This window comes from Uranotaenia lowii, chromosome 2 (genome assembly GCF_029784155.1).
Source record: "Uranotaenia lowii strain MFRU-FL chromosome 2, ASM2978415v1, whole genome shotgun sequence".
NCBI lineage: Eukaryota > Metazoa > Arthropoda > Insecta > Diptera > Culicidae > Uranotaenia > Uranotaenia lowii.
Genome location: NC_073692.1, coordinates 368,035,119 through 368,061,713, shown reverse-complemented (window position 1 = coordinate 368,061,713; position 26,595 = coordinate 368,035,119). Strand labels below are relative to the sequence as shown.

Sequence of the window (26,595 nt, the reverse complement as noted above, 5' to 3'; positions counted from 1 at the left end):
TTAAAATTAATTTTCTTTTGTGAATATTTTGATTTTTTTTATTTATTTGTTTTTAATTTATTTCTATTTTTTTTATTATTTTCTCCTTTTTTATTTAATATAATTTTCGTAGATATTTTGTTAAAATTTTGCAAAAATATAATTGTTTTCAAATTTATGTTTATTTTTTTTCTAAATTGTTTCATTTATTGCTTTTTTTGCTTTGTGATATATTTTTTCTTTTATTCCATCAATTTTTTAAATGTTTGTCAATTTTATTAAACTTTTTTAAAACTTTTGTTCTTTTGCGCATTTTTGTTTAAATTTCATTTTTATTCACTTTTTAAATTTTTTTTAAATTTTTTGTTGATTTTTAAGTAGGTACCTTTTGTTTATTTTTATATTTTTTTTTTAAATTTTTGATATTTTTAAAATATTTGTACATTATTTTATTTTTTTTATGCAATTTTTTTTTATTTTAAATTTTTTTTTAAATTTTAGTTTTTATATTTTTTGTTAATTTTTTTTATTTTTGTTTTTCTTTATTTTTGTTCTTTATTATATTTTGTTTTTTATTCCTGTTCATTTTAGTTTAATTTTAATTCTTTGTTATGTTTGTTTATTTTATGAAATTTTTGTTCATTTTTTGTTAAATTTTTGTTTTTTTTTAATTTTCGTTTATTTATTTTTTATTTTTCTTCATATTTTTTAAATTTTTCTTCATTTTTTTTTATTTTTCTTCATATTTTATAAATTTTTCTTCATATTTTGTTATTATTCTTCATTTTATCTATTTTTCATTTTTTTTCTATTTTTCTTTATTTTTCTAATTTTTTTTCCATTTTTTAATTTTTTTTAAATTTTTTCTTTTTTTTTATTTTATTTAATTTTTATTACTTTTCTTCAATTTTTATATCTTTTTTAATTTTTTTGTTATTTTTCTTCTTTTTTTTATTGTTCTTCATTTTTTTTTGTTTTTTAATTTTTTTTATTTTTCTTAATTTTTTTATTTTTTTTTTTTATTTTTCTCCATTTTTTTATTTTTTTTTTATTTTTCTTCATTTTTTTTTATTTTTTTTATTTTCTTCATTTTTTTTATTATTTTTAATTTTTATTTATTATTCTTCATTTTTTTTTTATTTTTATTCTTTTTTTTTATTTTCTTCATTTTTTTTATTATTTTTAATTTTTATTTATTATTCTTCATTTTTTTTATTTTTCTTCATTTTTTTTATTTTTCGTCATTTTTTTTATTTTTCTTAATTTTTTTATTTTTCTTAATTTTTTTATTTTTCTTCATTTTTTTTTTTCATTGTTTCTTCATATTTTTTTTTGTTAATTTTTTCATGTTTCTTCATTTATTTTTTATTTTTCTTTATTTTTTTTATTTTTCCTCATTTTTTTTTATTTTTCCTCATTATTTTTATTTTTCTTCAATTTTTTTTTATTTTTCTTCAATTTTTTTAAATTTTTCTTCATTTTTTTTTTATTTTTCTTCATTTTTTTTTTATTTTTCTTCATTTTTTTAAATTTTTCTTAATTTTTTTTTATTTTTCTTCATTTTTCTTCATTTTTTTTTATTTTTCTTCATTTGTTTTATTTTTCTTCATTTGTTTTATTTTTCTTCATTTTTTTTATTTTTCTTCTTTTCTTTTTATTTTTCTTCATTTTTTTTATTTTTCTCAATTTTTTTTTATTTTTCTTTATTTTTTTATTTTTCTTCATTTTTTTAATTTTTCTTCATTTTCTTTATTTTTCCTATTTTTTTTTATTTTTCTTCATTTTTTTTATTTTTCTTCATTTTTTTTTATTTTCCATCAATTTTTTTTTAATTTTCTTCATTTTTTTTTTATTTTTCTTAAATTTTTTAAAATTTTCTTCATTTTTTTTCTTCATTTTTTTTTTATTTTTCTTTATTTTTTTTATTTTTCTTATTTTTTTTTTATTTTTCTTAATTTTTTTTTTATTTTTCTACATTTTTCTTAATTTTTTTTATTTTTCTTCATTTTTTTATTTTTCTTCATTTTTTTTTTATTTTCCATCAATTTTTTTTAAATTTTCTTATTTTTTTTTATTTTTCTCAAATTTTTTTTTATTTTTCTCAAATTTTTTTTTATTTTCTTCATTTTTCTTTTTTTTTTTATTTTTCTTTTTTTTTTTATTTTTCTTTTTTTTTTTATTTTTCTTAATTTTTTTTTATTTTTCTTCATTTTTTTTAATTTTTTTTTTAAATTTTTCTTTATTTTTTTATTTTTCTTTATTTTTTTATTTTTCTTCATTTTTTTATTTTTCTTCATTTTTTTTTATTTTTCTTCATTTTTTTTCATTTTTTTTTATTTTTCTTCATTTTTTTTTATTTTTCTTCATTTTTTTTTTATTTTTCTTCATTTTTTTTATTTTTCTTCATTTTTTTTTATTTTTCTTCATTTCTTTTTATTTTTCTTCATTTTTTTTTTATTTTTCTTCATTTTTTTTTTTATTTTTCTTCATTTCTTTTTATTTTTCTTCATTTTTTTTTATTTTTCTTCATTTTTTTTTAATTTTTCTTCTTTTTTTATTTTTCTTCATTTTTTTTATTTCTCATCATTTTTTTTATTTCTCTTCATTTTTTTTAATTTTCTTCATTTTTTTAAATTTTTCTTCATTTTTTTTTCATTTTTCTTCATTTTTTTTCATTTTTCTTCATTTTTCTTCTTTTTTTTTAATTTTTCTTCTTTTTTTCTCATTTTTCTTCATTTTTTTTTTAATTTTTCTTCATTTTTTTTTTAATTTTTCTTCATTTTTTTTTTAAAATTTTTCTTCATTTTTTTTAAATTTTTCTTCTTTTTTTTATTTTTCTTCACTTTTAATTTTTATTTTTCTTCACTTTTAATTTTTATTTTTCTTCACTTTTAATTTTTATTTTTCTTCACTTTTAATTTTTATTTTTCTTCACTTTTAATTTTTATTTTTCTTCACTTTTTATTTTTATTTTTCTTCACTTTTAATTTTTATTTTTCTTCACTTTTAATTTTTATTTTTCTTCACTTTTAATTTTTATTTTTCTTCACTTTTAATTTTTATTTTTCTTCACTTTTAACTTTTATTTTTCTTCACTTTTAATTTTTATTTCACTTCACTTTCAATTTTTATTTTTCTTCATTTTTTATTGTTATTTTTTCCCCTTTTTTATTATTTTTTTCCCTTTTTCATTATTTTTATTTCTTTTTTGTTCATTTTTGTTCTTTGTTTAATTTTTGTTCATTCTATTTTTGTTCATTTTTTTTTATTTTTGTAAAAAAAATTTTATTTTTGTTCATTTTTTTTTATTTTTGTTCATTTTTTTTAAATTTTTGTTCATTTTTTTTAAATTTTTGTTAATTTTTTTGTTAAATTTTAGTTTTTTTTGAAATTTTTGTCAATTTATTTTTTTATTTTTCTTTGTATTTTTTTTTTTAATTTTTTCTTAATTTTTTTAAATTTTGTTTCATTTCTCTTCCTTTTTTATTTTCATTTTTCATCATTTTTAAATTTTATTTTTCTTTAATTTTTATTTGTATTTTTTCCCTTTGTTATCATTTTTATTTCGTTTTTGTATGATATAATATTTTTGTGTATAATGTTTTTTTAAATTTTTTGTTCTTTTTTCAATTTTTATTCATTCTTTTTATTTTTGTTCATTGTGTTCATTTTTGTTATTTTTTCACATTTTTGTTCATTTTTAATTTTTGTTTAATTTTGTTTATCTTTTGTTCATTTTTTTTTAAATGTTTGTTTATTTTTTTTTTTGTTTTTTATTTCAATTGTTTTTATTTTGAATTTTTGTACATTTGTTTTAATTTTTTTTTTGTTTTATTCAATTTTGTGCATTTTTTAAAACTTTTGTTTCATTTAAGCTTAGTTTTACCTTTCAACATTTTTTAATGGTCTATGTTTTTTTTTTATATTTTACTTATCCAGGGGGGGGGGTTGCTTCCCATGCTTCCTAATTTTTCCAGGGCAGAAGTTCGAGATAAAACAAAAATATATTCAAAAGTTATCTGTTATCCATTTTAGGAATTATGTTCGTCAAGTTATGTAGTGAGACGGAATACTATGTAAATAAAAAAAACTATTGAAAAAACACTGATTGAAAAAAAAAAATTTACAGATTTTTTTTTTGTTTAGAGGTTTGTCATGGTGGCCAGCCAATTGCCATTTTCAAATTCCCGGTTTTTTCTCGTTTTAATTTTTTCCGGTTTCAACATACCTATATGAATACGATCAACCATGAAATTTAAAGAAATTTTACATGAATTAATAACCAAAACTGATGATTTGTCAAATTTCAACGTCTTCAACAAAGTTGTTCAATAAATTAATCATGAATTTTTGATAAATCGAAAATTTAAGTTTTTTTTTTAAACATATGTGCATGTCGGAAAACTTGCTTTGAATCGAGGATATTTATTAAGTATCTAAGATTCGAAAAAAAAATCTTCAATAAACTCTTTTTTATTTGATACAATGATTCTGAAGGAAAATTTTCGAAACAAAGGATTTATTCTTTGAATTAAAAAAATAATTTGATTCAAAGAATTTGTTTTCATTTCAAAGGTGAAAAATTCTTTTAAATAAAAGAAAACAGATTAGAAACAAACGATTTTTTATTTGTCCCGGAATCAAAGTAATTTTCCTTTGTTTGGCGACTAAACAAAGGAAAATTCCTTTGACCTAAAAAACTTTTTTTCGCTGCGTGAAGTTGTAGGAAATGTAAAAATCTGCAAATATATTGTTTGTTTTTCAAAATCTTTGTGTGTACCTTAGAAGCGATTGACATCCCTAAGTTATTTTAAAAAGCCCGATGTTTGCACATTTTGTACTGAATGCGCTGCTCAAACTACACCCAGATCATCTACAGCTCTTAAGATTTTTTTTGAAGATTTTCAGTATTTCCCCAGTAGTAATGTTTCGTCAAGTTGGAAGCATTAACAATGTTTCATATAAGTAGGTATGGTGGTAATTGAATCGGCAATAGGTATGTTTTGTCATTTGTTGTTTTTCGGTGGAACTGCTGTTCGTTGAAAAATTAAAAAAAAAAAATGTTAACTCACCCTCGCATATAGGTAACGTCCTCTGGTGTCATATGGAACACGGAGTATGGCAAACTTCGCTCGGAGAAGTTACTTACTATCAAGATGTTGTGTATCGAATCCTGGATGTAAAAAGAAATGTTTTGTTCCATAAATATGTGTTCTTATAAGTTTATTATTCAAAAAAAAATACAAAAAAAAAATACAAAAAAAAACAAACAAACAAACAAACAAACCTCAATAGTGGGTACGTGATTGAACTTGACGCTGGGCCAGGGAACGAGCTTGGGGCAGTAGTACGAGATCAGATAGGCCAGACAGACCCCGTCGCACAGTTCCCGAACGTCTCGGACCGGTGGAATGTCTGGACTCTGGAGCCGTTGGCCGTACTCGTCTACCGGTGGACCTCCCCCGCCACCGCCTCCTACCCCTCCCCCATTCGCAACCTCGTACTCGATCCGCCTCCTCAGCGCGCTGCACACATGCGACACCCAGTTCAGTAAGGCAGCTTCGTGATGCTGAACCGGCTGCGAACCGCTGCGACCAGATATTCTAGAAGAAGAAAAAAAATTAAATTGTTATTCTTTAGAAAGAGTTCCAAAATATTATAAATCAGTAACTAAAAAAGTTGAAACCGGGAAGAAGTTGGAATCACAACTGGAATAAACCCAGGATTCGAAGTGCAAAAAATAGAAGTGACCCTGCAATAAAGTAATCAACCTCAAAATATCCAGTTATGGAGACCTGAGCCAAATTGGGCAACCATTTCTCCTCGCCGCTTGGAACCAAAATCATTCATCACACTTACTCCACCTACGCACGCGCTGTAATAAGTTTTTAGCACGATGGAGTTGACTTTTTTCCTCCTCGTTCATTCTTGGAATGGGTCATTCATTCGTTCGACCGATTTAATCATATACATGGAATTCGGCCTGCGTGTTGAGGACTAACTGAAGTTCAAAGCCCACACAGACACGGGTTCAATATAAAACTTATTTGAAAAAAAAAAACCTTTCGGTACTGTCATTTACACCCTCGGATCAAAAGTGTGGTTGTCGTTGTCATTATACCTTTCCTACTGTCAGTTTTGTTTGTGCAAAAAATGTCGTCATGGTCAAAAATCAACCCCGGAATCACCATCATCATCAATGACCACAGATGACGGAATGCTCTCTGGACGGACAGAGGATTCTTTTGTCGTTATCGAACTTGGCTAGTGGCCACTGACCGGCAGCTGTTTGTCGGCTGGCTGTAGCCAAGGCCGGACCAGTTTCTATTTTTGGGCTGGAATCAGGTGCCATAACTCCTACGAAATGTTCAGCCGGTTGATTGTCTGGCTGGCCCATTCAGATATTACATCTTCTACTAATATCTGAATGGGCTAACTGAACAGCCAAAGTTATCAAAGTAGATTTTTTTCTGCTACCGCCAGGTGTTGACATGGGATTCGATTCTGTCAATTGGATAGAATAAATCCATTCAACCTCATTAAAAATTCATTGATAAACAGTGCACCAAATGATTTTGTCGACACGTGTACAATTTGAATAGGTCTCAGCATATGTTTTTACAGTTGCCAATTGAAGACTCGCATTTTAGTCAGAAGACGTCTGTTTTTTTAAACAACAAACAGTCGTTCAGGTTCCGATAAATAAATGGCATCGTGAGTGGCTTGTGTTTTGGTAGGCATTGACATATTTTTACAAAAGAAAAAACACGATGTGATATTCTGCGAACAACGTCCAAATGAAGCTCGGGACATGAACCTTCCCGAAACAACAAAACTGGATAGTCGCAATTGTTCCGGAACTTCGAAATCACGCGAGGAAATTTCTTTAAGGCAAATTAGCATAAAAGAAAGTGTAGAAAGTTTTAAAGACTCAGAAAAGATATTCAAAAATATTCTCAAGAGATTTAGGAGTCAGATTGGTTTCATGCGCTTAGCTCAGATAGAGAATTCAGATTTTATTCGACGATTATATACAAGAATTCGATTCAAATTTAAGATTCAAAATTCAATTAAATTCAATTTACAAATCAAATTTGGATTCGAAATCATATCTGTATTTTTATTGTGAATTCATATTTAAAACTCTGAATTAAAGTTTTAAGTTCAGATTCAGAACTTAGATCCAGAATATTGAATTATTTTGAGCTTTGACTTCGTTGAAAAAGAAGGCTCTCCAAATTTAAACTTGGCATGCGGACGTCATAATTTCAAAATGGGCGACATGAATCTGGCGGTTTTCGCAAACAAAGATGGTTTCCATATAAAATCAATATGAAGTATGACAAAAGTCGAATAATTTTCCAGTTTCCTTACACGAAATTTGGCACACAAGAAACTTTCAACATAAAACATAATTAAATAAATGTTTGTATAAAAAGATCCTTATCGCTTTTCAAAATGAGAGCTCCCATACAAAATTAAACTGAATAATGATGTAAATCGATGATTTTAAGTGATGTTCATGAAGTTTAGTGCACAAGCTTCGACGTTCCTAATTTTTGGGAACCGCCTCCCGTACAAAATCACCATATAATCTGCACAACTCGAACAAATTTTAAATAATTTGATACAGGGAGTCTTCATGTTTTCGTTAAATATCAATTTTTTCTTTAGAACTTGGTGGGTTTAAACGGAATGTTTGAGTAATAAACAGCCTTTAAGATGGGCCACAACTAACTCCAAACCACATGTTAACCATAACCATTTTAATGTTTATGAGGCGTCTTAAACCCAATTTTTCACTAAGGTTGTTTATTAATTCAATTTCCCATTAGAGTTGTCCTAAGAATAATTAAAACCAAAAAAAAAAAATACAGTAAAAAGTGCATTCTGAGAAGGAAACATCATCACGCAATGACTTGTAACAATTTTCAAATGTCATATGAAATTAACAAAGTTGCAAAAATTAAAAATAAAATGGTCAAAATGGAAATATTGTAAAAAATTAAAATATTGTAAAATTCTTGGAAATTATAATGATAACCAAAATGAGAAAAAAATGGAAAAAATGACCAAAAATAAAGAACTATAGAACAAAAAGTTAAAATTACAATAAAAAAGAAATGACAAAAAAATATACAAGTAATAAGAATGGTTAATACATTTTCGTCCTTTCTAGTAGTTTTTTTTATATTTTTATTTGGGAGACTGTCAGCCTTTGGCAATAAACAAACATTTTTCATTTTTGCTATTTTATCAATTCTTGTTTAAAATACTTTACGGTGTGTTTCGTATAAAGACTTAAAGAACAGTAAAACGAGTTTTGGCAAGGGCAGAAAGTAGAGCTTTTTCCGATTTATTTCCACCAAAACTTAAAATATTTGGTCGGTGACATCCCAGTGATTTATAATTTCAGAGGTGCTTATTTGTTTAATTTTTATTTTCAATATAACAAAATGAAACTGGTTGACTTAACAATCGAATCATAAGCTGGAAAAAAATTCTAAATTATTTCGAACTATTTACAGAAAATATGCGATCAAAAAAGGGCTTAGGAAATATCTTTTAAACATAAAATTTAAAAATTGACTGCCAATCCTGTCACCAGTCTGGAAGGGTGAAATTTTCTGAAATTATAAAAATAATCTGGAGTTAAATGAATCCATCTGATTTCATTATCTTTAGATTTAGAAGATTTTTGAAGCTCAAAAACTAAGAAAATCACTTAATACTTAGAACTAACTTTTTTGCGAAAACGCTTATCGTAATGCGATTTTCAGTTGAACATTTGTCTTAATTTGAGTTTTAGGGAAATTAAAAAAAAAACAAGACTCAAAAGTAAATGACCCGTTTAAAATAATTTATTATGAGAATCCTGTTTATATACTTCTCCTAAGTTTTTTATTTATTTATTTTTACATATGAATATGCACTTTGTTTACATTTGAACAACACCAATTCTAAAATGGATAAAAATTCCAAATAACACACATGGCGGTCGAACCATCCATAATTAACTGTATCGAAAAATGTAGTGCCTTCTCTATTGGGTACTACTTCTTCAATACAGTTAATTGATGTGGGACAAAGAATTTAGCATGTGGTCAAGCTTCTATTTCAAATGCTCTTCGCTCTTTTCACCACCTTAGAATTTTCTTCTGATCTTCTATCCGTCTTTCGTTTCAACTCTTTAACCCTCACCGATAAAGCCGCAAATTCATTTCATAAATTCCAAATAATAAGAAATAAAATTTAAATTTCAAATAAAAATTTTATAGAAAAACAAAGGTTTTCCAAAAATCCAAATCACGTATCTTTACAAGCGTTGTAATTTTTCTAATGTATTGGAATTATAAAAAAAAATGAATAAAAAAAATAAAATTTCAAAGAAATACATTGCTATTCTGTTTCACTGGAATAATTTTACAGACGAAAATTTAAAAAAAAAATTGCCAACAAATTTTCAAAAAATTCAAACTGTATGGGGATTTACCTAGCAAATATTTCAATTTTGCCTGAAAATTACTCAGAAAATGTAATAAAATTTCCATTTCTGAAAAATAAAAATTAATGCTTTTTTTCTCTTGAACATCTTCACACCGTGAATCTTATATGATATTTTGAAATTGTTACAGGTCACCGCGTGATTTAACTTCCTATTTCTAATGTGTCTGGGATTTTTTTATTATCCAACGAGTTTGCACCGGAGGTCTTCAGAAGTTTTCCAAAATTGAAAATTCGGTTCATTTTTGTTGTTTTAAAAGTCATCCATGATTTTTTGCAGAATGTTTAAGCAACGTTTACATGAGTAAATTTGAACTTTTATGTTTGTATGGGAAAATTTAAAATTTTGGACTGAAAAATTCATTTAAAATCACTGCTGGTTCCTCGCTAAGCATTGCATGAAAAGTAGTCATGCAATACCTCGCTAGGCACCCGGCAGTGATGTCAATCGAATTTATTGTTTTTCAATGCCAAAAGACATGCCCCATACATCTCATAACTTTTTTGTGTAATAAGATACAAAGTTTCGGTCTTGGACAAAGCTATTCAGCGGAAAATTTCCCTGTGAGATTTTGTAAATTGGCACAAAAACCATAAGCAAGCTTGGTTTCACAGAAGAAACAAAAATTATGATGATTTTTCAGTACAAAATATTATTTCCCATACAAACATAATAGTTCAAATTTACTCATGTAAACGTTGCTTAAACATTCTGCAAAAAATCATGGATGAGATTTGAAAAAACAAAAATGAACCAAATTTTCAATTTTTGAAAAGATCTTAAGACCCCCGGTGCAATTTGTCAGATAATATAAAAAAACTCCCGTTGCCTATTTTAATTTTTTTTTTTAGTTTTTAATTAGGCTGGAACAAATATCAATTTCTTCTTTTGTCAACCCCCTCCCCCCTCCCCCTTCGAAATTTAAAAAACAACCCGAAGGGGGAAATAAAAATTCCAATATCTGAAAGATTAAAAGACCAAAAAACAAATTTAAGGAGATGGATGTTATTTTACCTTTTGTTTTCTTGATTTGATTGAATTATTCGGTACAAAATTACTAGATTTACAAGTTTTGTGCAACGATATAGTATGCAATTTTTTTTGCATACAAGCTTCCGTGCAATTTATTCCAATTTATTTGTTTTTCGCATTATTTTTTATTGTCCCCCCCCCCTCGCGATGTTCCAACTCCGAGTGACAAAAGAAGGATTTGAAATTTGTTCCGGCCTTATTTTAAAACCACTCTATCGGGAAATTTAGTTTATAATTCCTCACAAACATTCAAATGGTGGTTTATTCATTTTACAAGCCAATTTTCAACAATTCCGTATACATATAAATACAAATAAGACTAAAAAAGACTAATGGAAAAAAATTCGTGTGTTTTAGATCGTAATTTGATAACTCTCCTATCAATAGAAATGACAAACTGTGTAAGCGCCAACGTTCAAGTGTACTTCAAAAGTGACAGATCTTCTCACACGATGTTCCCTGTTAAAATATCAAACTAAAACTTAATTATGATAAGTACAGACTCAAAAAAATAACTATAAACAGGAGTTCTACTAGATTTGAAAACTTTAAACTTTGAAGGAACTTCACCGTCTTTTTGAGTAAAGGAAAGGTCTACTGTGTTGAACATTAACTCGTGATAAGTTTTTTGAAGGAACAAATCCGGTTATGGCTCTGAGTTCTCGTTTTCCACTAAATTTCTCTGTAGGTAGCTACCGATTGCATAACTTTTCAACATCACTTTGAAGCTTAAATTAACTTAAGAGGTCTGTAATTTATCCCAAAATAATGAACTCGTTCGAGAAGAGTAAGTAAATGAAAAGTCAACTTACCGTTCTAGCGCACTGGATATCCTGCCACTGGAAGCCACTTCTTTAGCATACAACACCATCATCGCTTCTATCACAGTCATGTGGGCATTCTGCGGAAAAGAGAGAAAAATAACAGTAACGACAACGGGTGGATGATGGTGGGTAGACAGAAAAAAACATAAAACCGATAAAATATCAAGATAGACAGGCTATGGAAAAGAAAACCTGCCGTTTCGATTCAACAAATTGTGTGGGTGGTGGGTGGTCGTTGTTTGGTCGGGCCTGATTTGTCCCTGGCCAAGGCCTTCCATTCAAGGTCGACCAGAAGGTCGCGTTTGAGCCCACCCCCAATTTGCACCAGTAACTTACTACTTAAAAGGTAAAATACTTACAATTCTAAGAGGATTTGTCTGTATCAGCACGGTTTCGGTGAGCGGCTGATCTGGGGATTCGTTCAGGGGGACACCCTTCCGGGATAGAGTCTGCAGGATCGACCAGTGATTGAGGCTCTGGTAGTTCGGATCCGAGTAGATATTACTGAGCACCTGACAGTAAATGGAAGCGTTCCCCAGCCCTACGACAATCTGTGGCTTCAGGTGATCCTGGCCCTCGTGGTCTCGATAAAAAGGATCTTTGAGGAACTCTGGCACCCGGTTGTTGTACGCCTTCGACAGCAACCATTTGACTGAGGCGCGCTGTTTGGCCTGTAAGAGAAGAATCAGAAAAAAATGCAAAATCAATATTTGGTCTATCCAACACATAAGCTAATATGTATGTTTGATTTCATGGACATAACAAGAAGACGAACGTCTTGGGGTTTCATGATAAATTGCTTCTCGACATGCAGAATAATTGACTGAAGCCAGCCAATTCGATTCGATTGAAACTGTCTACCTAACCTAAGTAACAGAACACCACCGAGAGAGAGCGTGGGCGTTTTGACGGATTCTTATGATGTACAAAAATAAACAAACAACCAAACAAACGAAAAAAATGCCCTCCTGGGAGTCTTGTCGCTTTGAGGGTGGATCTTTTTATGGGGCTCTAGTCAAACGACAATGATAGAATATGTAACAAGATTATTCGAGTAAATCTTCTCCGGAGTGAGTCCGAAGAGCATTTAAATGTTTTTTTTTACAGTATAGGTATTTCATAAAATTAATGAGAGACGAAACTTGCGCAGAAGGCTTTTAGCAAAACCTTACATCGTCGTCAAGTCAAGGTTAATTTACAAAAATTTACATCTTTCACACCTTTCATTAACTCTCCACTCCACCTTTACTCGCACACATTACCGCATTTCGTCAAAAAAAAAACTGGTTAAAAAAATAATAGGTGAACAGCTAACATCAGTAGGAAGTTACCTTCCTAACCTGGAAAACATTAGAGAAAATGGTAACATCAAACAGAAAAAAAATTAACAATAGTATTTTGCAAACATTCAATAAAAAGTCTACTTAACCCTTTACTGCACACGAGCCCATATATCCTATTTAATTCTTTTACATTATTTAGCTTAACTCAGTAATGTAAAAGATTTCAAACAATTTTGATGCATCAAACTTAAAATTAGCAATTAGGCTGAAAAATTTGAAATCCTTCTTTTGCCACTAGGAATTGAAGCATCACGCGGAGTTGGAACAAAAATAATTAAAAATAAATAAATTGGAATAATATTTACAGAACAGTGTATGCAAAAAAAAATGCATACAATCTAAACTGAGCAAAATCTATTTCAGATCAAAGATTTGAAAAAACAAATCACAAAAGCAAACAGTGAAAAAACTTCAATCTATTTTGGGTTTGTTTTTTGCTCTTAGAATTGTTTGAATAATCACTAATTAATCCAATTTTTTTTTATAAAAAGCCTTGAACTTCATTTATTTCCCCCTTAGTTGTTGCTTTTCACCTTGCTATCTAGGAAAATTTAACCTTTTTATTGTTTTCCGTGTAATTATGTCTCACTCTTAGAGCGATTATGTTATGATTATGTTTACAATAGGTCTAGGAGCGAAAGCCTTCCAATTTATATAGAAATATGTATAAGAGCATACATTTTTCAATAAAAACAAAAACTGTTTGGGTTGTTTAACATGTTTTTAATTGGCTTTTAGTCACAGATCTAGAAAAGCGATTTTTTTTTATTTCTCAAACGTTTTGGGTGTTTATACTGATACTACGCTTTATACTGAAAATATGAAATTCTGAATCGTATTTTACTATAGGCTGATTTGAGAGTCAAATATTTACTCTGAACATATATCTAGCATATTCTCTCAAGTTAATTCGATACATTTATTTAAAATTCAGTCACTGATGGCAGACATTTAAAGGAAAGCCGTTAGATTAAGATAGTTTCAATTTCAACGGAAGATATATCAACGCAAAATTTCAAAACCGATATAATTATTTAAAATTTTCTGTGGGATCTGATTTATATTGGATGATAATCAGCCAAAAAATCCAACATCTAAATTTAAATTTTTTTTTATTCAAACTTCATTCCCGATTGTAGTGAATTTGAAGAGCAATAGACACTGATTTTCGTTGAGTATTGGAATATTCGCAACGATTTTAATATTTATCAGAAATCATCAGATTTTCAAAGGCGGTGGGAATTTTTTTCTAAGAAAAATTTAAACTTCAAGCGAAAATTGCGGGTTCAAATCCCGTTAGAGAGTTATTGTTTCTTTTGAAAAAAAAAAATCATAATATTTAAAGTTACGTTTTTTTTCTTCACTGATTTCCCATGTTTTTCTTAAGGGGGGGGTAGGGTCTAACGGGTATAAAAAAAACACCATTTTCACGATTTTTTTCTAGAGCTATCGTTCAAACAAATGTATTCAAATTTTTTGCATCATACAAAGCATTGTTAAAAGAACATTTAGTAATTTTTTCGTAGAAAAATATTGAAAAATGAGCCGGTGACGGAGCACTTTCGAGGATGCCTTTTAGAAAACAGGATTTGCGGTGGACACTGTATCTCAGCACAGAATCATCTGAAGTCAAAAAATCAAAGCAAAATATTTTTAATAGATGTTTTTCTGGACCCCAACGTTTTTATTTAAGTTAAAAAAAAATTTATGAAATTTTTGTGGCTGTTTGAAGTAAAAACTACGATTTTTCACGAAAAATTCCGCCATTTTTCACCTGTAAAATCTACCCAAAGAAAAAAAAAACAAAAAAGAAAAACGTTGGGGTCTGGTATTTTATACGTAGAAAATATGTTCCAAATTTGAAAAGAATCGGATAAGTAGTTTTCAAATGACGATGTCCACGGACTTTAAAAATGTGCTTTCGAGAAAAACGCGTTTGAAGTTTCTGCTCTTGCTTTCTTGCAGTATTAGATAGGAGGAGATAAAGGCCTATAACTTCTACAGTTTTGCTTCAATTGACTTGAAAATTTGACACAACATTCTTGAAATGTTTTACAATAAGAAAATAAAAAAATAAAAAAATCGATTTTTTGAAAGTGTTAGACCCTACCCCCCCTTAAAATTTTAGCATCATCATTGAAAATTTAAAAATTTTAAGAAACGGGTTATACCTAAAACGTGATCAAAACATTAGATAGGAAACCAGAAATCAGAAACTAGATTCAAACAAAAAAGATATGTTTTGCAATATTCGAGATTATCAGGTTTAATATGAAAATATACATTGGTACATTTCAGATCCTTATTAAGCTTCCAATTTTTAAATGAAGCAAACGGTTTAAGAATTGATATCGAGAAAGACGCTTTAGTTTAACATTTTTTAAATTAAAATTTGCATTATTTGATATTGCTTTTAAAGTAGGTACAATTTATCCAAATGTAAATGTCCATTTTCTGAAAAAAAGGCAGTTTACAGTTATAGAATAGAATTTTAAATAATTCTTCGCGTTGCGATCCTTTTTCTACATAATATTAAAAAAAAAAGTTGAATCAGAGTCAGGCTACAATTCAGCACACATTTCTGATAAAAGAAACCCTACTAATTTGAACAAAATAATTTTAAAAAGTGGACTTGAAAGTAGACATAATTTGACACAATTTGGTATTTTTAGATTCTTAAATGGCCGGCCTTCGACCAGATCGAACTGAGTGCCATTAGAAAATTTAAAAACAACAGAAACTAAATCTCGAGTTATTCATATCCTAGATCGCAAAACCGAATACGAATGATTAAAATGAATTCTTTGAATTAAGAAATATTGATTCCAGCTTATAACCATCAAAGATTTTGTTTCTAGATGAAAATATTTGCACATGAAGTTCAATTGTCTCGAAAAAGTGCTGATGGCGTTCAGTTCGGTCTGATCGAATCCCGACCAAATATGAAACGCAGATTTTTGTCGTGCTTTTGTGGCAATTTACAATTATTCTAATGCATACATTATTCCAACACATAATAGATTAAATTTGCACTGGATTTTGAGTATATCAACGCAAGATATTCGCAATATAATTATATTCACCCAGGGCCATATGAAGAACTGCCACTTTGGAAATGCATAAATTAAGAATATTTAAAAAAAATATACTAAGAGTATCACATTATTGGGGTTAAGTTCCTTTGTATTGATAGTTGTGAATTTGGAATCGTTATGTACTTTCGAAAAGAAGTCCTAAAAGTTTTCAGATTTTTTTAAGCTTTAAAAAACAAATGAGGAATTTCATTTGAAAGAAAAACTTTGGTGAAAATGTATCAAATATTAAGGAATAAAAGTAAAAGAATAAGTTCAAAGGTTCAAATCAAATTTATTTTCAACTCTTGTAAACTCGATATATTAAGATTTAAGTTTAGATCTTTCTTTGGTTTTGAAGTATCTACAATATAAATAACGTTTAAAAACAAACCAATAAAATATATTTCCTGCTGATTTTCCTAAACCAGTTTATTAAGTACAAGTTATTTCATCAACAAAAAATAATCATTCATAACTTATTTCATTTATTAAAATCCTGTGACAAAAATATTTGAATTAAAGAAAGTTATCTTCAAAATGAATTCAGATCTTATTTTTAAATAGTGATTATCACCTGTTTTGTGTTGAACCTGAATAACATTTCTGAAATCCTAATTTGAACACGATTTTTGAATCTCAAATCTTATATATAAAAATGGAGGCGTTTTCTTTGTAACACCATCACGTATGAATGGTCGTTCGGAATTAAGTGAAATTTGGTTTCCGCGGGTTTTTCGGGCCAGAGATGGTTTGTATAATAGTTTCAAGAATCTCACTTTTTATGAAAGGGGGGTCCCCATACAAAATTATCTCTGTTCGACATCTTATATATAAAAATGGAGGCGTTTTCTTTGTAACACCATCACGTATGAATGGTCGGTCGGAATGAAGTGAAATTTGGTATTCGAGGGGTTTTCGGGTCAGAGATGGTTTGTAGTTATAATAGTTTCAAGAATCTCACTTTCTATGGAAGGCGGGCTCCTATACAAAATCAACTAGAAACGGGACAAAACTGGAACAGCTTGAAGACGATTTTCACGAAAACTGATTCACGAGCACGAAGTAGTTAAAGAAATGTAAACATTTTCCAACGATTTATTAAGGAACGGGTAAAACGAAATTTACCGGGTAAGCTAGTAAAACATAAATTCCCAATAGTTATAAACCAAAAACGGCATTTTAATGTTTGACCAGAAATCTTTTATTTGAATTTTGAACCTTTGATTTTGTATGTACATATATTCTTTATTCAATTTGATATATGTTCGAAATTCAACTAGTGAATCTAAATGAAAATTCCGAATGATGAAACTTGAATCTTCTGGATCACCATTATGAAGTTTTTTAAAGTTTCAATTCTGCATGAGATTTAAGCGAAAGAATTTCAAATCCAAATATTAAAATTTTAAATGTTTTCTTTTAATATTCCCGAATTATGAGTTCGAAAATGGAAAAATATATAATTTCAGTTTTAAATGCAAAACCGAGATTCAGGATTTTGTCATAATGATGAACCGAACTGAAAATCAAGAATAATAAACTGAATAAGGATTCCACAATTGGATCACAGGCAACAAATTTTGACTTTTATAAAAAAAATGGAAACCAGACATCGGAAATGATTCAGATATTTTTTCGCACTTATCCGGGCAGGCCAAATCTGGGCTATTTTATCTAAAAACCTTGCAAAAAATCCGAGCATTGAATTTTAAAGTTTACAACTCAAAATCTGGACAATATTCAGCCAAATTGGAGAATTCTCAAAAATTTAGAAGAAAAAAGCTCAAAAAATGGTTTTTTTTTTCATCGAAACACATCAGCCAGTTTTTTTGGATAAAATTTGCTCAAAAACTGTTTTTGACGCAAAATACATAATATAATTGTGATCACGAAATTCGAATTTATCTTCGATTTTGTGAATAAAGTGAAAACATTCGGGCAATCTGGCAACCTTAGTAAGTCTAATCTTATTGAATATTCGATATTCGGGACTGAGTATTGTACCCAAATTTCATTCACCAACTTCTTTTGTAAATAATTTTTTATAGAGATTTTCGAGTACAGTCAACATGTGTAAATTTTTTTTCTGAAAACTGAAGTAGAACTGTTGACCTGGAATTAGATTTCGTGATTTTGGCCATAGTTCTGAGTCAAGATTGTTACTTTTGATTCACTTCAGTCGTTCATCGAAATTAAGAATTTAGTTGTTCGGAGAAGATAATTTTGCTTGACTTTTTTGGAACCTAATGTAGGGGGTTTAACTCCCAAAACCCTTCTCTCTTTCATACGGCCATGTATTCACCAGAAACCAATTTCATACCGGTTGTAGTGAAGTAATTATCGCTGCGGTGCAGACATCATATTTTTTGAGTATCGCTCTGTCAATGTAATTATGTATGTACTTCAACGAGGAGTTTTTTGAATTCGGTGACCAATGAACAATGGGGAAAAAAGTGTACAAACCGCGAAGAAATTCAATATCTTTCGTGCTACATGACCAAAACTTATGAAAATATACTTTTCTTTTGTGAAAATTTCCGGAGAATCGATTGGACATAGTTTCAAACGCCGTACAAGCTTACGAAAGGAGATATGGTGCCTTTTCAACCCCTTATTCCCCTATATTTTGCAAACATTCCAGAAAAACACTGATTCGAACCAGAGAATTTTGAATGAAAACAGACCTATCGTGTGTAATTTTTTCAGAGAAATTGAAGAAAGGCTGTTCTGGCCTCCGCACGCTTCAGAAAATGGAGTTATGGCTGTTTTTACCCTCAATTCCCCTATATTTTTCAATTATTTCAGAAAAAAGCTTATTCGAACTTGAAAATTTTCAACCAAATGGGTAGTATTTTGTGTGATTTTTTTCGAGAAATCGAATGAATGCTGTTTGAGCCCCCGCACGCATTGGAAAATGGAGTTATGGCTGTTTTACCCTAAATTCCCCTCAATTTTTCAAATTGTTAAGAAAAAGCATGTTCGGACTTGAAAATTTTGAATCTTTTGGGACGTATCTTGTGTAATTTTTTTCCGAGGAATCCAATAAAGGCTGTTTGAGCCACCGCACGCTTCGGAAAATATAGTTATGGCTGTTTTTACCCCCAATTCCCCTACATTTTTCAATAATTTAAGAAAAAAGCATGTTCGGACTTGAAAAATTTGAACCAAATGGAATGAATCCTATGTGATTTTTTCCGAGAAATCCAACGAAGCCTATTTGAGCCACCGCACGGATTAGGAACAGGAGTTATGGCTGTTTTACCCTCAATTGCCCAACATTTTTGAAATAGCTCAGAAAAAGCATGTTGAGACCAGATAATTATGAACCAAAAGTAAAGTATTTTGTGGAGTTTTTTCCGAGGAATCGAATGAAGGCTGTTTGAGCCGCCGCACGCTTCGGAAAATGAAGTTATGGCTGTTTTACCTTCAATTCCCCTACATTTTCAAATTGTTAAGAAAACGCATGTTCGGACTTGAAAATTTTGAATTTTTTGGGACGTATCTTGTGTGATTTTTTCCGAGGAATCCAATGGAGCCTGTTTGAGCCACCGCACGCTTTGGAAAATGGAGTAATGGCTGTTTTTACCCTCAATTCCCCTACAGTTTTCAATGGTTTAAGAAAAAATCATGTTCGGACTTTAAAATTTTGAACCAAATGGGTTGTACCTTATGTAATTTTATCCAAGGAATCCAACGAAGCCTATTTGAGCCTCCGCACGGATTAGAAACAGAAGTTATGGCTGTTTTACCCTCAATTTCCCTACATTTTTCAAATAGCTCAGAAAAAGCATGTTCGGGCTCGAAAATTTTGAACCAAATGAAACGTATCATGTGTGTTTTTTTCGGAGAATGCAACGAAGCCTATTTGACACACCGCACACATCGGAAACAGGAGTTATGGCTGTTTTACCCTCAATTCCCTTCATTTTTTCAAAAAGTTCAGAAAAACCATTATCGGAATAGAAAAATTTAAACTAAACGAGACTTATCTTATGGAATTTTTCCCGAGGAATCCAATGAAGCCTGTTTGAGCCACCGCACGCTTTGAAATAGTGAGTTATGGCTGTTTTTACCCTCGATTCCCCTACATTTTTCAATGATTTCAGAAAAATGTAGGGGAATTGAGGGTAAAAACAGCCATAACTCACTATTTCAAAGCGTGCGGTGGCTCAAACAGGCTCCATCGGATTCCTCGGAAAAAATTGCATAAGATAAGTCTCGTTAAGCTCAACATTTTCAAGTCCGATCATGGTTTTTCTGAACTTTTTGAAAAAATGAAAGGGAATTGAGGGTAAAACAGCCATAACTCCTGTTTCCGAAGTGTGCGGTGTGTCAAATAGGCTTCGTTGCATTCCCCGAAAAAAATCACACATGATAAGTTCCATTTGGTTCAAAATTTTCGAGCCCGAACATGCTTTTTCTGAGCTATTTGAAAAATGTAGGGAAATTGAGGGTAAAACAGCCATAACTTCTGTTTCCAATCCGTGCGCTGGCTCAAATAGACTTCGTTGGATTTCTTGGAAAAAATTACATAAGATACAACCCATTTGGTTCAAAATTTTAAAGTCCGAACATGATTTTTTCTTAAACCATTGAAAACTGTAGGGGAATTGAGGGTAAAAACAGCCATTACTCCATTTTCCAAAGCGTGCGGTGGCTCAAACAGGCTCCATTGGATTCCTCGGAAAAAATCACACAAGATACGTCCCAAAAAATTCAAATTTTTCAAGTCCGAACATGCGTTTTCTTAACAATTTGAAAATGTAGGGGAATTGAAGGTAAAACAGCCATAACTTCATTTGCCGAAGCGTGCGGCGGCTCAAACAGCCTTCATTCGATTCCTCGGAAAAAACTCCACAAAATACTTTACTTTTGGTTCATAATTATCTGGTCTCAACATGCTTTTTCTGAGCTATTTCAAAAATGTTGGGCAATTGAGGGTAAAATAGCCATAACTCCTGTTTCTAATCCGTGCGGTGGCTCAAATAGGCTTCGTTGGATTTCTCGGAAAAAATCACATAGGATTCATTCCATTTGGTTCAAATTTTTCAAGTCCGAACATGCTTTTTTCTTAAATTATTGAAAAATGTAGGGGAATTGGGGGTAAAAACAGCCATAACTATATTTTCCGAAGCGTGCGGTGGCTCAAACAGCCTTTATTGGATTCCTCGGAAAAAAATACACAAGATACGTCCCAAAAGATTCAAAATTTTCAAGTCCGAACATTCTTTTTCTTAACAATTTGAAAAATTGAGGGGAATTTAGGGTAAAACAGCCATAACTCCATTTTCCAATGCGTGCGGGGGCTCAAACAGCATTCATTCGATTTCTCGAAAAAAATCACACAAAATACTACCCATTTGGTTGAAAATTTTCAAGTTCGAATAAGCTTTTTTCTGAAATAATTGAAAAATATAGGGGAATTGAGGGTAAAAACAGCCATAACTCCATTTTCTGAAGCGTGCGGAGGCCAGAACAGCCTTTATTCAATTCCTCAAAAAAAATTACACACGATAGGTCTGTTTTCATTCAAAATTCTCTGGTTCGAATCAGTGTTTTTCTGGAATGTTTACAAAATATAGGGGAATAAGGGGTTAAAAAGGCACTATATCTCCGTTCGTAAGCTTGTGCGGCGTTTGAAACTATGTCCAATCGATTCTCCGGAAATTTTCACAAAAGAAAAGTATATTTTCATAGATTTGGGTCATGTAGCACGAAAGATATTGAATTTCTTCGCGGTTTGTACACTTTTTTCCCCATTGTGCAATGCTAGAAAAAGAAAAACTTGAATGGGTTTAAAAATCTTCCGAAAAATCTTTATTCTTCCGAGCAGAACTGTTTCTGAAGCACCTAACGAATATAGATCTATCAATCTTCTTTTGCATGCAACCGCACAAAACTAACCATAAGCATTATTGGGTGTGCTCATCGTTCGGTAAGGAAACAACCGATCATCAGTTTGTTTTTGTAGCTGTTTTTCAGTGTTTGCTTCCACTCTATTTCCGCTTTACACCGCAGTTATTTGCACGCTTCAACTTCAACACCCTTGTAGAGCAGCAACTTGACTAGGATGATTCGCGAGATTCTCGATTGTGTTGTTTTGTTAGATTAAATCATATTCTTTGCCCATTTATTAACCATACATAATAAAGCGATTTAGACTTTATGATTCCATCTTTATAGAAGATTGTTCCTAACATTTAAAAATTTGTATTGTATTTTCAAGGGATTGGAACAGATGGAAAGAAAATGTAACTTTTGGATAAATTGATAATGAATATATTTCTATCAATTTTTAAGTTTGACAACCCGTTAGTTTTCCAAATAAAGGAAACAGCAAATCACGTTCGACGAAAAAAGTTTGTTAATTAAACTTTGGTAATTATCCATTTCCTAGAACCAAACCCATCTACCTAATCCTGGTAATAAGATAGAAAGAAAAGAAAATTCTTCGCCTCAGGTGCGAAAATTTTCCTTCACTAACGCGCGGCAGCTAACCGAAATCCAATTCCTGCAATCTGTACAAAAAATAAGCATTTGCAAATCGTTTTTGCAAAGATCCTATCGTCGAAAAAAATACAGAAACAGCCACGCTATATCTACAAACATACATATGTTGATAGATTGAAAGCTTTTCTGCTTCGCCATGTTGGTTGATGCACTACTAGTCTACTAAATAGTTGGCTCACGCCGCGTCAGCTGATGACCTAGTTTTCCGGGGGTGGGTACTACATCCGGCGTTTGTGTTCCCGTTCCGGGTTACTCGCTGCAGGAGCTCACACTTACAGATATAGATAGTGGTAGGTAAAATATACAAACACTATCAAAAGACAAAAATTTCTTAGCATCTCACTGTTTTTCCAAAGCATGCTGGCACAGAAAGAATGTTTGAATCGATTTTTTTTCGCTTGCATCCTGAATGCATCACCGTATGCAACCGCAAAAGACGTTTATCAAAAACTAAGTGACACTATTATTTAGTATTAAAGTTTGAGTTATTTTTACTATTCAAAAGTTTATTTAATAAGTAACATAGATTGTATGCGCAATTTCAATCAATGGGAACTCTGCTGATGAGTTTTACGGCTCTTTCTCGTCCATGGCGACCGTGAAAAATTTCAGCAAGCCACACATTTTTGACACGAGAGAACTTTTAGTGTTTTTGTTGTCGTGAACGTGATTCCTCATCACGGATAACAGTTTTGTGGAAGTTGAAAAAAAGGTTAATAAATTTATTTAGACTTCAAGGTGCTGTTGGATCTGTGAATCTGTTTAGGATAGTTGAAAAAAATAACTTTCTTATAAAACTTCAATTCAAGATTCTTTCAACACTTGATTTCTTGGTTCAAGGTTTTTAAATCAGGAAAGGTCTTCACCAAGACTACAAGTGATATTAATCTATATTCCTTCAAAAACCGTGGATTTGCTTATCGAGTGATATCCATCCTGATCGAAAAGTTTTAGACGAACAAAAAATGCAGATATGACGGTTTTACTAAATTTTTCCCAAATCAATTGATTTGACAAAAGGACAAACCGATGTTTGATATTGATCCCTACGGTGACTCGATTTCTATGTTAAATCTAATAAATTTTCTCTCTCGTAGGGGGAATAAGGGTAAGACGAGCACCTTAAGCTTATGCGTGGTTCAAAAAGAGAGGTTAAGCAAGAGTGAAATGTGAGCCACTTAAGAATTATGGTAAGTAAATAGCAAAAATACCTGGTCAAACTGCTCTGAAAATGAATACAGTAAACACTAACAAATCCGGCGGTTTTCCGACTTATCAGGTAAGATGACCCCTAAGTTGATGCTAGGTCAGGCAAATAGAAATTCGCTGCAGCATTTTTTCAAGTTTCGACAAAAAACTGAACACTTTTTGAAAAGAGTTGTTATCGTATAAGAAAAAACACTCATGCTAGAACTCAATAAACTACTGTTTAATTGATGGATATGTCATATGCTCAAAAGTGACCATATCAGCTTTAAAAGCTTCTGGTATTAGTTGTAAGTGCTAGCCATGGGCGTTGGAATAAGAAGGGTTTTTTTGGGAGTCAACCACTTTTTTTGCGAAATCAAACAAAAATCTTCATTGATTCATTAAAATTATGATTTTACGTCTAATTTATTTTTGAATAAATTTTATCAAAATTATGTAATTGATGTTTTTAAAAGCTTAAATATGATTTAATTTAACTGATATATTTCGATAAAGAAGAGTCAAATGTTTTTCTTCATGATTTTTATTTAAAAATTTTGATATTGGCGGACATTGGAGAAAATATCCCGGATTTGCAAGGCCCGGATACTCGGGGAAAAATATCTGGAAAGCTTTGGCTAGAATGATTCCGGATTTTGTGATCCAGAATTTGCTTATAAACGTTGAAATTCCATGTCTATGATGACAATTCGGAGTCTGTATCCAGTTTTCATTGTTACTGAACTTCAGTTTTGATCATCATTGGGAAAAAATCCCGATTCGCATCTCGGTTTTGCATTAAAAACTGTTATGTTCGAAACTCATCCTTTCGAAATATAAAAAAGAAATATTTAAAATGACAATCAATTTTTAGGATTTCAAATTTTTATTTTTGATTCTCATGGAGAATTGGATCTAAAGAAAGTTTCATAATGGTGATCCAGAATTGAAAAATGAGAAACAGTTTCATCATTCGCAATTATCCTTCAGATTCACAAGTTGAATTTCGAATAAATAACTGAAGAAAGAATTCACATTGAAAAGCAACAATTTAGAATTCAAATAAGCGATTTCTGTTTGAGAATTTCGATTTTTGACATATAATTGAAAATAATTATCTGGAACTAAGATTTAAAAATATTTTCAAATTCAAAATTCAGATTTCCAACTCAGGTTCAAAAAGCAGTACTCAGATACGGAATAAAAATTAAAAATTCAGATTCAGCTCGAAGTTAAGTTTTTATAATCAAGATTAAAATATCAATGTGAGAATTTTATTGAGGATTCAAATTACAGGCGATCGCAGTTGATTCTGGTTCCAAAATTAAAATTTTACATTCAATCAGAGTCCGTTTGAAAAACAAACCAGAAGAAATCACAAATATAAAATCAAATTTCGATTTTTGAGAAATCTAGATTTTATTTTTTTAATTCAACTGAAAACATATTTTACTAAAATCAATACTAATCTTATGAATTTGTCTTGGTACATCTTCGTACCTGAAAAATTTATGATATTTACGGCTTATGTTTTTTTCTTTCTTTGATACCTCATGTTTCTCTAATACTTTCCAACACCTTCGAAAATGATATTTTACTGGTTTTTTTTTATTTAACATCGTTTATTTTGCAGATTCTTCTTAAGCAAAGTTTCAAACTTAAATATAGAAAAAAAATCTGATTTTAACCGCAAACTTAATATCTTACAATCCTAAATACTTGAACATTTTTTTTCCAATGCCTCAAACGGTCATGCTTGTGATTAAAAAGAACTAGCTTACTGCTTTCTTATTTAAGTAAACATAAAAAGTTTTTCTTTAAAATGAATGAAAAAATGAATCCTTATTTTATTTTTTTAAACTTTTTGGAAAAAATGGGAACTTCTAGGACTTATTTTCGAAAGTTAGAAATTAAAATAAATACCTTAAAATTAATGTAAAATAACTCAAACTTAAATATTTATATGGAACCTTCAATTTTTTTAATATTCTTTATGTATTCATTGTGCAAGCAAAAATGTTATAGGAAAAATTTTGTAACAAAAACCAATCATGAGCCGGTTTTTCCTACAGCCCAGGTGCTAGCGATAATAACAAATAATGGTTGCAGAACAAAATTAATTCGTTCAAATTCTTGGGATAGCTTTTTTGGAGTTGCTTCGAAATTCATTTGTCTTCATAATATCGAAACCTAATCTAATTTTCGAAAAATTCATACATTTAACAAATAAAAATCCAGGTTTATACGTCAGTAGATAGAAAATGAACGCTAAAGTAGAAAGTGATGAAAGCGAAATCCTTTTAAAGTTTAAAAAATCAATATTATTTTATTTTACAAAAATGTTTCCAGCACCCCATACCGTGCTAATTTTTTTGAGTATAGTTACTCTACAGACAACATTTTGGCAGCTTTATTCCCTAATGGCATTTCGCATGTGTTAAAATAATAAAAAAAATCACGAGGAAATTGCGTTTTTGAAGGTTACTTCACATTACTGATTTCACAACTTTCAAAATGTTAATTTGAATTTTTTTGTAAAAAAAATTCTCAAAATTGCTACCGTCTGAAGGCCTTCCCTATATTACGAGAGAGTCGTTCGTACTCTGGTAAAATCCGGGCATTTGATTTTAATACTTTCAACTGAAAATGGGTATGGGAGAGTGGGGAATCATGGGCCACTTTTTTTCGTTGTTCCATTACTTTTTTACTATAAAAGATAAAATGAAAATAAAAAATAGTATGGTTTTCTACATTATCAAGGTATCATAAGGTATTTTTTTCAATTTTTTAATAAGTTATTTTCCCCAAATTCTGACTGTTTGAAAAAACCAATATTTTTTGGATTTTGAAAAATGGTGGGGAATCGTGGGCCACCAAATCCAAATTGACCAAATAACATGCAAAGTTTATGAGTTGACCCGAAACTGTGATGTCCTAATTCATTTCGTTATTTAAAAGCAATTCCAGATGATGAAATATAAAAAGAGAGCTGTGTATGATCGCATAGATTCCAAAACCTGGCTCCGTTTTGGCAAAATTTCTTATTAAGGATGGACAAAATATTTTCCATAACTCTTCATTTGGCATAAGAAAACTTTGGAGATAGGTAAAACGTATTTTAAGTTCTGAATGTGTATAAA

General features: G+C 29.9%; 1 protein-coding gene across 1 annotated transcript in view; it reads right to left on the bottom strand.

Moving 5' to 3' along the window:
• The window catches only part of LOC129743136 (patronin-like), a 249,133-nt gene that overhangs the window by 26,163 nt on the left and 196,375 nt on the right, over positions 1–26,595 (bottom strand). The window contains exons 4-7 of the mRNA XM_055735103.1: positions 11,700–12,011; positions 11,329–11,417; positions 5,267–5,582; positions 5,052–5,152 (exon numbers count right to left, since the gene is read on the bottom strand). Of these exons, the coding sequence (XP_055591078.1) occupies positions 5,052–5,152; positions 5,267–5,582; positions 11,329–11,417; positions 11,700–12,011 (818 nt within the window). The remainder of the gene's footprint in view (positions 1–5,051; positions 5,153–5,266; positions 5,583–11,328; positions 11,418–11,699; positions 12,012–26,595) is intronic.